The sequence below is a fragment of the Pyrus communis genome, chromosome 7 (assembly GCF_041283825.1).
Source record: "Pyrus communis isolate YQ-2024b chromosome 7, ASM4128382v1, whole genome shotgun sequence".
In the NCBI taxonomy this organism is placed as follows: domain Eukaryota; kingdom Viridiplantae; phylum Streptophyta; class Magnoliopsida; order Rosales; family Rosaceae; genus Pyrus; species Pyrus communis.
This window is the reverse complement of record NC_142571.1, coordinates 2,286,671-2,297,117: the sequence shown is the minus strand read 5'-3', so window position 1 is coordinate 2,297,117 and position 10,447 is coordinate 2,286,671. Positions and strand designations below refer to the sequence as shown.

Here is a 10,447-nt window from a genome sequence, read left to right as displayed (position 1 = left end):
ATATATAAAAGTGGTTCACGCATGATTAAATAAGCAGTCATACCTTTGTTTTTTATATTTGCAAGTATAATGTTCAATTAAATACGGAGAGTAGCGACATCAGATCAGGCATGAGAGCAATGGGGAAGTTGGGTCAAGTTATAGGTGTTGTGGACTGCGGACTTATACTTTGTCAAAGTACTCGCTAATAAAATATTTGTCATGACATTTTGTTTATCTTTTATTTGGGGAATTAATTGGAATCCATTTCTTACCATCTCAATGGAAAGACTTTTTTACTTTATTATAAAAAAGGGGACTAGCTAATGGTTTTTCATGGTAACCTACTTTTTTCGGAGTTGTGAAGATTCATAAAGATATTTCAGCTTTTAATGAAAAGACTTGAGTAATCTGCCACTAAAGAACGAATTCATTCAAATAAACTTCGAAGTTTAGGGCAGTTTACTTATCAGTAAAGCATAATTAAGGAATCGGATAATCTAGTAAAAATTTGGATGAACATAAAACTAATTAGGACGAGAGTCGAAACCATTAACAATATTAACACCTACTGACCACACCAGCAGTTTAATAAATTATATTTTACACTTATCCTAGTGGAATTTAAACACCTAGTGGAATTTAAACACTTATCCTATGCCACACCAGCAGTTTAATAAATTAAATAAAGATACGAGTACACAAATTTTTTTGAGCTAATTATATTTTACACCCTTCAAGTTAGAAGTGATTTCGAATTGGGCTATAAGGTTTTAACCTTTTCATATTACACCCTGAAATTTTAAAACTGTTCAATTTATGTCTTTTGTCTAACAAATTATTTGAATTCTCATAAAATTGAGGACATGGTGAGTGTGGAATCCGTAATTGGATGGACATGTTAGCCACATTTGTACCAAATTCACTAAAAACTCTCAATTTAATGAAAAATTAGACGTTCAAGCAGAACAAAATGTGTAAATTGATATAATTTCAAGCAGACTTCAAACCTTGAGAGTGTAAATATAGTTAGCCCAAAATTTTCTTAACGAGGTAAAACTCCGACACGCAAGCAAAATTCTCTGCATACAGCCACGATAAAAATCTACTAAGGAAAAATCAAGACTCGGAGAATGTTTTTGGTTGTAGATAGAACCACTAAAAAGACAGTTTCATCATTCTCATTCTACAAGCTATACTCCATCTCGTTACCAAACCCTAAACCAAAATCCCTAGCCGGCAGCCCTTTGCTCTGGCTTGGGGCCGATGGCAGCCTCCCTCCTCTTTTTCTAGCCCTGCACATGCATTTTCTCATGGATTGCATCATATCTAATTTTCATTTTAATATTGTTCTTCAACAAGTGCATCCTCAGCTCAAGAAAAGGAGAAAGGGGTTGCTTATGTGTTTTTCTTGTTAATATAAGTGAAGATCATGTCCCTTTTGACATTTGATAGATGAAAAATTGGAAGCCGAGCCAAGCTCGAATCTCTCCTTGTCCATAATCATTAATAAACTGAACAAGGATTTGAATTTGATGCAGTTCATGATATGCTTGACATTGCTTTAGGTTTGTCCATAAGGCCGAAAACCCATACATCCGAAAATTGAGCTGTTGGTATTCCTATCTCACACCTCCTACCTGATTTGTATGTTATAGTGTTCTCGTGATGTGTTTATCGAATTTAAAGTTAGTAACTGGCTATTCAATTTTGGAATTGTTAGTTTGAGTTTCTATGTTTAGCAGTTGAGAATTCGTTGACTTGTGGTTCCTCGCTAATGATTTGTGCAGCGCTTGTTCGTATCGACTATATCAAAGATAAGGCTAAGGATTTGTCACAGGCCGAGTCTGCTACATTCATGGAAAGTTGCACTGTATTAGACCATAACCTCGGTGATGTTATTAGTCTCGAAGATATAACGACTTGTATTCGTACCGATTCAAGAAAGGGACCAATGAAAAGTTTAGATCTGGCAACAAGTTCTCAGTATTGTTTGGTAATTGCAAACAACAATGCCCCAGTTTCGGTGCACTGTCTAGTAATTAATGCCAATACCAATATGCTTCTAAGAACAACAAACGAGTCCTTTTATGCCGTTAGTAACTAAGTATTAATAATGTGTTGATAGCCATTTGTATTTCTTAAGGGTACTTCCGGTGGTGTTTCCAGAATTTTAAACTATTTCTAAAACGTATAGTTTCATAGCTGGCAAACAATGACACCAATTTTCCCTTTGGCCAACCCCATTGTCACATAATTACCTTCAAATGCTGCACTCTCTCCCAAACCCAGCAACCTTGGAACGTTCACGCTAATTCTCACCCGAGTTGGAATAAGCATGATGTTTGTATCGTTTACCAGAAGTATTTTCCCAGCCTACAAATCATGCTAAGATTTCAAAGGTCAATCTTGTGTGGCAGATATGCACTATTTTTATTTTTAGTTCCTGGCAATTAGTTGATGAACTTTGGTCACGTTCTTTCCGTACTAGAAGACAACACAAATAAACTACGGTAAATCAGAAGAAACAAAAAGTTAAACCAGCAAATTACGGAAGCAGGCACTGTAAAGGTAGAGAAGGAGTTGTCAGATGTTTGAAGACTTGATGAGTACTAGTACTAATTAAATAAAAAATTTAAAAAGTGTAGATTATATACGAACTGCAACAGTTAGATACAAGTTTCTTATGGAATCCTGTTCCCTATTGCAGAACAACAAACGCTAAAAACAATTGAGAACAATAATTTCTCTAGTTTTCTTCTAATTTCAGCAATACCCTCACCTTTGTGGTGGTAAAAGCTAATATGATACAAGTGTTTTGCTTTGCTTTTTTTCTTAACATACATGCTTCGTGCTTGTTTTGATTCGTCTGTGAACGGGAGGAACTCTGTAATATGCTGGGATTGTTGCAGGAAAGAACATCTGTCTAACTCCTTCGGCTTTAATAATCGGGAATATGATTCTTGATGCACACTGGAAATTGAAAACCAAAAGATTAGTTAGCAATTCATGTTTGTATTGTTCGTAATATGACTAATGCAACAAGCTTGCTGATGAGACAGTACTGGGAAAATAAGTAACATACCAAGATCACTCTAGCCCCCAACCATATCCGTTTCGGCGTTGGGAATGGAATCATTAAGCGGCCGACTCCATAGACAGCCACAGCAAAGAAATGAAGAAACAGGCTGATCGGACGAGGGTTAAGACCGGAGAGTAGAGATATTGGTCCATTTGAACAGATGCCTCCAAGGCTCAAATAGTCAAAACATGCTTCACGCATTTCTTGTCTTGCAGGGTCAGGCGATGCACAGAACACCTTGTAAAGCGCACCGGCTAATGTGTTTATGGTAGATGACACAGGCTGCAATGAAAATTAACGAATGCCATCAAACACATTTTTACATGCATGATATATGACGTGTTATAGTGTCAGATTGAACAACATAACATGTTAGGTTGTCTTAGAAGTGAAAATTTTCTTTTACATATCGAGAATATTGATACATACCTTGCGGAGTGTGTAGAATGATTTGAGATAATCACACAAGGCAGGTGCATCGTTGAAATCACTTAGCGGTCTCAGAAGATCCCTAAGAAGAACAATGTCAGAAAGAGCCACAGTCATTCCTCCTCCTGTTAAAGGATGTCTCATGTTGAAAGCATCCCCCAGTAAAATTGCACCAGGATTGGGCTGTGGAGCAGCCGGCATGCTTTTGTTTTGCATTGTTCTGATGATTCCTTTATCAACCGCTGCTAGAAAAGCCTTTAAGAGCTGATGGGGAACCTGAAACAGCACATTCCTCATATTAGTCCCTTTCCATCGAAATGACATAAAATTGAAACTTACTAAAGTCAAGCAAAGTAATAGATACCTGAGGAGCCACGACTGTTTTCAAATACTGAGCCATTTCGCCGTTAGCTACTGAAGGTACTTTAGTGCCAGGAACATCTACCAAACAACGAACCTCGGTACTACTGATAGGATAAAACAGGATGGGTGAAGGGTTTCCCAGAATCACATGTCCATGATTTGCATGAGGAAGCTCACAGTTCTCCAAGATCAATCCGACGAAGCAGGACGGATTTTCAATCTACAGTAAATAGACAAGTTAGTTTTGTTGCTCTCATGAAAGTGCAAACACTTCCATGCTAAAATATAAAAGAAATGCTCGAGTTTCTAAAGATGCAATAAATTACATTTGGAGTAGAAATAGAGCGACGCAGATTTGAAAAGCATCCATCGCACACTATTGTTAGCGGAGCATATGTTCTCATCTCCTTTCCGGCCTTGTTCTTGTACATCACTCCCTTGACGGTTCCCTTTTCTTCAAGTAGTGTTGTCACTGTTCCTTGTTCCAATTTTACACTAGAGAAAAAAAAAAAAAAAAAAATAGAGGAGCCATGAGTACTGGTACAAATGAAATTACATCGAAGAAGATTATCTTCTTATCATATTTCGAAGGAGAATGGAATTTACGTACTTTGGAAGAGTTGTTGCCTTTTCGCGCATTCTTTGGATGAAACGTCCGTTGTGAAAACTTCTCCCAGCGATATCTGAACTGTATGTTTCCAAGGGATAAGACAGTTTCGTGTCATTGCCATTCTTGTAAAGGGCATAACCAAACACTTTCTGAGCATCAATGGACTCGTTAGCACAATCTTCAAGACCTAATTCAATCAACTTGAGATAGCCTCCAGGCTGCAATAGTTCACCAACAATTCTGTCTGGCTCACTGAGGTCCCTTTCAATCACATGTACACGCCGTCCTTCCTATATTTATTTAACAAGAAGCAAAACTCACGGTTAATTACTCAGCCTTGTTAAACTAACGATATTTACAACCGGCCGCACTGGAAACCAAGGTCTTTCAGTGTGAACAAGATTAATATTATTTGGACTGCACTATTGGAATTAGCTCCCAACATAGGCAAATCAAATAGAAGAGAACAAAGAAATAGCTTATTTAAAATTCTGATTAGTTTAATATTCTCTTAAACTGATGTTAGTGAGAAACATTTAAAAACATTAATTGAAAACACCGGGAACAAGTACATAATGAATGTTTATCCAAGTATTCAATAAGTTTTCAATAATTTATTGAAAAAATAAAATGCAAAATGAAAGTTATTTATTTTCTGTCTAAGTGAGAGTCACAACCCAAGCGAGTGCCTAGGCAGGTCTAGACATTCTTTCTTAATTTTCAAATGCCCAGAGATTAATCAAGTGTTAGGCCCTGCCTGGGCGGTGATAGGCGGAAATTTTTGGAACCATGTTTCTATTGAACATTCATTAATCATTCATTCATCTTGTTTTTACTTGACCATAAACTGATGATGAGGATAAACAGAAAGATATAATGATCACCTTGCCAAGAGTGTAAGCAAGAGCAGAACCAGCAACTCCAGCACCGACAATGACAACGTCCGTACTTTTCTCAATCTCGGGCGCAAGAAAAACACCGGTTGCCGACACGTTTGCGACATCGTCCTTCTTTTTTCCCCTGAAAGTGGTGTTTATGATGACGAAGAAAACAGAACTCAACAGAGAAACCAAGACACCAGCAAGAGCATATTCGTAAACCATACTTGATTAATATTTTTCTTTAATTTCTTTTCGCTGTGATTTGTAATCTGTGGAAGTGCTTGATGCTTATGATTGTTATGAAACAGCAATGGAGGCTGAATGCGCTATATAGAGAGAGTTAAGTATTGTTGTTGGGCAAAGGATGAAGCTTCTGTGTGGGCGCCTACCATGACTTCTTTGCTGATAGGTATGTGGGAATAAGTTATCAGAAATTATTAAATGTAGGAAATAAAACAGGTTTTTTATTTTATTTTTACAAGCATATATAAAAGAGGTTCACGCATGATTAAATAAGCAGTCATACTTTCGTTTTTTTTATATTTGTAAGTATAATACTCAATTAAATATGGAGAGTGGAGACATTAGACATGAGAGCAACGGGGATGTTGGGTCAAGTTTTAAGTGTGGAGGACTGTGGACTGTGGACCAATATTTTGTCAAAGTACTCGCTAATAAAATATTTATCATGATATATTGACATTTTGTTTATCTTTTATCTGTGGAATTTGTTGGAGTCAATTTATCTTTTATTTGTGGAATTTGTCGGTGTCAATTTCTCACAAGCTCAATACTTGAACAACCTGCAACTAAAGGACGAAATTTAATTTAGGGCAGATTACTTATCAGTAATAGAGAATTAAGAAATCGGATAAGCTAGTGAAAATGTGGATGAACAGTAAACTAATTAGGACGATAGTTGAAACAGTTAACAAAATGAATTAGCACCTAATGCGGAGTGAAATTTAAACAATGTTTCAATCTTATATTAAACCAGTAGTTTAGTAAATTAAATAAACTTTTTAACCAAATGATTATTCAAATTAAATAAGATTCAAGCATGATTAAATAAGCAATCATAAATTTTTTTTAATTATTTGTAAGTATAATATTCAATTAAATATGTTTAGTGGAGATATCAGACATGAGAGCAACGGCGAAGTTAAGTCAAGTTACAAGTGTGAAGGACTGGACTGTTGAGCAATACTTTGTCAAAGTACTTGTTAATAAAATATTCATCATGACTTTTTGTTTATCTTTTGTTTGGGGAATTTGATGGGAGAGTCCATTTCTCACAAGCTCAACGGAAAGACTTGAATAACCTGCCGCTAATGAACGAAATTTTGGGCAATTTACTTATGTTAATGGACAATTAAGGAATCGGATAATTTAGTGAAATACGGATGAATTGAAAACTAATTAGGATGAGAGTTGAAACCGTTAACAAAATAATTAACACCTACTGACCCAGTGGAATTGAAAAATTGTATTAATCTTATGACACACCAGTAGTTTAACCAATTAAATATGTTTTTAGCCAAAATGGCTCTTCAGGTTGTCATAACTCTTAGATTTGGTTCATGAGATTTAAAATCGATAGAAGTGGTCATTAAATTTGTCCATTATCAATTATTTTGAAACTTCCGTGGAAAATCTCCATTAAGACTAAAATGACACGAACACTCTTAAATTTTGTCAAATCATTTTGGTCATTTGTTTATTAAATTGAGGGTATTTTTATTTCTTATTCAATAGATATTTTACAAGAAATGACCAAAATTATTGATGGTTAACAAACTCTGAGGTCACTTATGTCAATTTCAAATTTCAGAACTAAAATGAGGAATAATACTAATATCATAAATCATTTTAGTTAAAATGCCAATTAAATAAAGAGACGAAGTACACAACAATTTATGGCTAAATTATATTTCACACTCTTTAGATTTAAGGTGAGTTTTAAAATGGGCCATATGGTTTTAACTTTTTCACGTAACCTGAAGTTTTACACCTTTAGGTTTGGAGTGATTTGAAGGAAAATTAATGTACACCATTTATTTTCTTTCTACACCCAATTTATCATTTTTTTTATCTTGAAATTTCAAATTTATCCAACATTGTCTTTCTACACCCCAAAAAAAAAAAAAAAAAAAAAATACCTGAAGCAATTTACAGTTTTGAGTTTTTGATTTGTCCTCCTAATCAACCAAGAAATGGGCTGCAAGAAGGGAAGCACATGAGGCTCATCCTCTGCAAGCACCATGAAAGAGAGGCAGCATAGTCATGGTTTCTGCCGATAGAGGAGTAAAGGCTGCACCTTCCAAGTAGAAGATTAAAGGCAGCAGTAAAGAATTTCTCTCTGCGGCCGAAATCAAGTGTGCAAAGTGAAGATTTCCAACATCCGACATCATTCAATTGTGAGAACAGCAAAGTGAAGTTCAAAGCTGAAAATTGGCAACAACTTTGTTCATTGTTTAAAAATTGATCAAGTTATTGTACTGGGCGTATGTGCTATTGTGTGAGCAGTGTGCGGGTGAAAAGCTAGAAGCTTGAGCCTAGCACCAAAACAACACAAGTGTCAGGAAAGCTCTTCCATAACATGTCAAAGAAACAAGTTAGGATCTTCCCTTGAGAAAGCCAATTCTCTGAGTTCTTAAAGAAATAGATGTTAGGGAGAATCCACCATCGGCAACTCGAAAACAAAAGGGCAGCAAAGAGAAGAAAGCAAAGCTTTCCTCCTGTCCAAATTTGATGATGGCAGCAAAGGAGCAACAAAGAATAAAAGCGCATTTTCTTGTTAGCTCACCCTGAAAGAATATAAAAAACAAAAGTGGACACCTTCAAGAAGATGAAGATGAACATGGCAGCATATATAGGAGCATAAAGAAGCATCCAAAGTTAGCAATCCAGGCATAGAAGAGGATAAGAAAATCACTCATGTCAAGAAATCCGGAGGCAAAAAAGGGCAGTTTTTAGAGCTCTTGTGACATCCATGTTGGCATCAAAATCCGAAGATCGAAAGAGCTAGGCATATAGAGAAAGCCAATGAAAGGTGAAGACCAAAGATCAAGTTTCACAAGCCAAAGAAGTTCAAGGAAGATCAATAACTTCACATTAAGGGGGAGTGTTGAAATATTAACGTAAAGTTGTATTAATTGTTTAATGCAACTAGAACTAATGATTGCTTGGTGTTAGGAAGGCCACGTAGTATCTGAGAGTGAATATCCACACCAAGTAAATATGAGAGCTAATCTTCACCAAATAAAGTGTAGTGTGCAAAAGAAGCCGAGTAAGTAGACTTTTCATATATGAGTAACTCCACGTGAACCTGTCTCAGGCTATTCACTATTTAATCAACTCAATGAATAGTAATTACTTTTAATGAGTAATTGCATTTTATATTTTTACCGTTGCAATTGAATAGCCTTAGTAATAGGCAATAAAATATTAGTTTTTTTTTAAATAATACAAAATAATTTTATTTGTAATTTCGAATAAGATTTTTAATCGTTTTCGTTGCGTTACGTGTCATTATCCGAAAAGACAATTATTGGTGATGGATTTCGATAAGATTTTTATCCAATGCCATCGTGTCACGTGTCGTTACCTTTTTAGAATTTTTGAGGATAGATTTCGATTAGATTTTAAATCGTTCTCGTTGCGCCACGTGCAAGGTTCTAAAAAACGTTAGGCGCTAGTTGGGCGGAGGGCTGAAGTCTAGCACCTAGGCGGCTAGGCGGGGTCTAGGGGAATTTAGATAAATTTCTTGTATATCTTGTAAATAAGTGTATATTGACATTTACAAAAAATTATACAAGCATGAAATTCGTAAATAAAAAATAATAAAATGCCTATCTAGCAAGTCTTAAAAATCAATAGTGAACTGACAGCTTGACAATATATGTTTTTTTTATTATTAATAGCACCTGATGCTATGGAAGTATACCTAACACCTGATGCTATGGAATTATGGATGGACTGACAACCCATTTTCTTTTAGAAGGTCAAGATGCTAGCTGTCTGAATGGACAGAAACCAAAAATGAAAAATAAATAAAGACAGTGATCACGTGGGTGTGGAAGGAAGAGAGAGAATCTCTCTCATCTTCTTCGTCTTCACAAGAACACAAACCAAACATTCATGAAGTCTAGAAAAACCAGAACAAAGCTAATCCGCATTCATCCTTTCTCAAATTTGAATACAGAAAAAATTGAAATTCCCAGACCGTCTAGGCCACCTAGTCGCCCGCCTAGGCCGCTCAGGCCGCCTCGGCGCGCGCCTAATGCCTATCTCGATTTTGCTCTCGATTATGCATTAATCGAGGCGGTTGGCCACCGCCTAACGCCTAGGCCGATTTTTAGAACACTGACCACGTGTTATTATCTAAAAAGATAATTATTGGTGATGGATTTTGATAAGATTTTTATCCAATGCCATTGTGCCACGTGTCGTTACATTTTTAGAATCTTTGAGGATAGATTTCGATTAGATTTTTAAATAATAACGGCATGCCACGTGGCACTATCTACAACATAATCATTTCTGAATCCTCTATATAACTCATCATCCATCATCTGAAATCTCACACCAATTTTCTCAAGATCTCTATCATTATTCATAGTTTCTATTTCATTCTTCACCAAAATCAAAATATGTATCATTATTCATAGTTTCTACTTCCTTCTTACACTGTCTTCTTCTTCTTCAAGAATGAGGTGGCAAATCGATCAGTAAGAGGAAGAATTGTTTAACCAATCAGAATGAACGTTTAATTTCCAGGTGACCCAAAATGAGATGGAAGAGGATGACGAGTGTAGAAGGAAAGATGACGATGCAAGAATGGCCAGAGCCTCACATTCCCATCAAGTCATTCAAGTTATAGCTCAGATCTCCAGGCCCAGCCGTTTCTGAAACCTTGATAGAAGCAGGTAACGATGAGGTGCGGAGCTCTTGGACAATTATTTTGTCCGTAACAGTGCATTCCCTGATACATACTTCAGACGTCGTTTTAGAATGGAACGACATTTGTTCAACAAAATCATGATTGCTGTTTACAACCATGATTCTTACTTTGTGCAAAAGAATGATGCTTTTGGTGTTATG

The 10,447-nt window shown here is 36.0% G+C and overlaps 1 protein-coding gene across 4 annotated transcripts; it reads right to left on the bottom strand.

Moving 5' to 3' along the window:
- Positions 1-2,578: 2,578 nt before the first annotated feature.
- On the bottom strand, positions 2,579-8,470 carry LOC137734008 (squalene monooxygenase SE1-like). Of its 4 annotated transcripts, none has more exons than XM_088697892.1 (9): positions 8,280-8,470; positions 7,504-8,151; positions 5,348-5,483; positions 4,464-4,753; positions 4,180-4,348; positions 3,855-4,073; positions 3,491-3,766; positions 3,065-3,343; positions 2,579-2,952 (listed from the first exon to the last, which is right to left on the bottom strand). In XM_088697892.1, exons 2-9 carry the CDS (start codon positions 7,605-7,607, stop codon positions 2,815-2,817), a joined length of 1,611 nt encoding a protein of 536 aa, XP_088554018.1. In that variant the 5' UTR covers positions 7,608-8,151; positions 8,280-8,470; the 3' UTR covers positions 2,579-2,814. The 4 variants fall into 4 exon arrangements, with proteins under 4 accessions (XP_088554018.1, XP_088554020.1, XP_088554017.1 ...); XM_088697894.1 differs by having other exon boundaries at positions 5,348-5,746; positions 8,280-8,457; XM_088697891.1 differs by having other exon boundaries at positions 7,504-8,467.
- Positions 8,471-10,447: the final 1,977 nt, after the last annotated feature.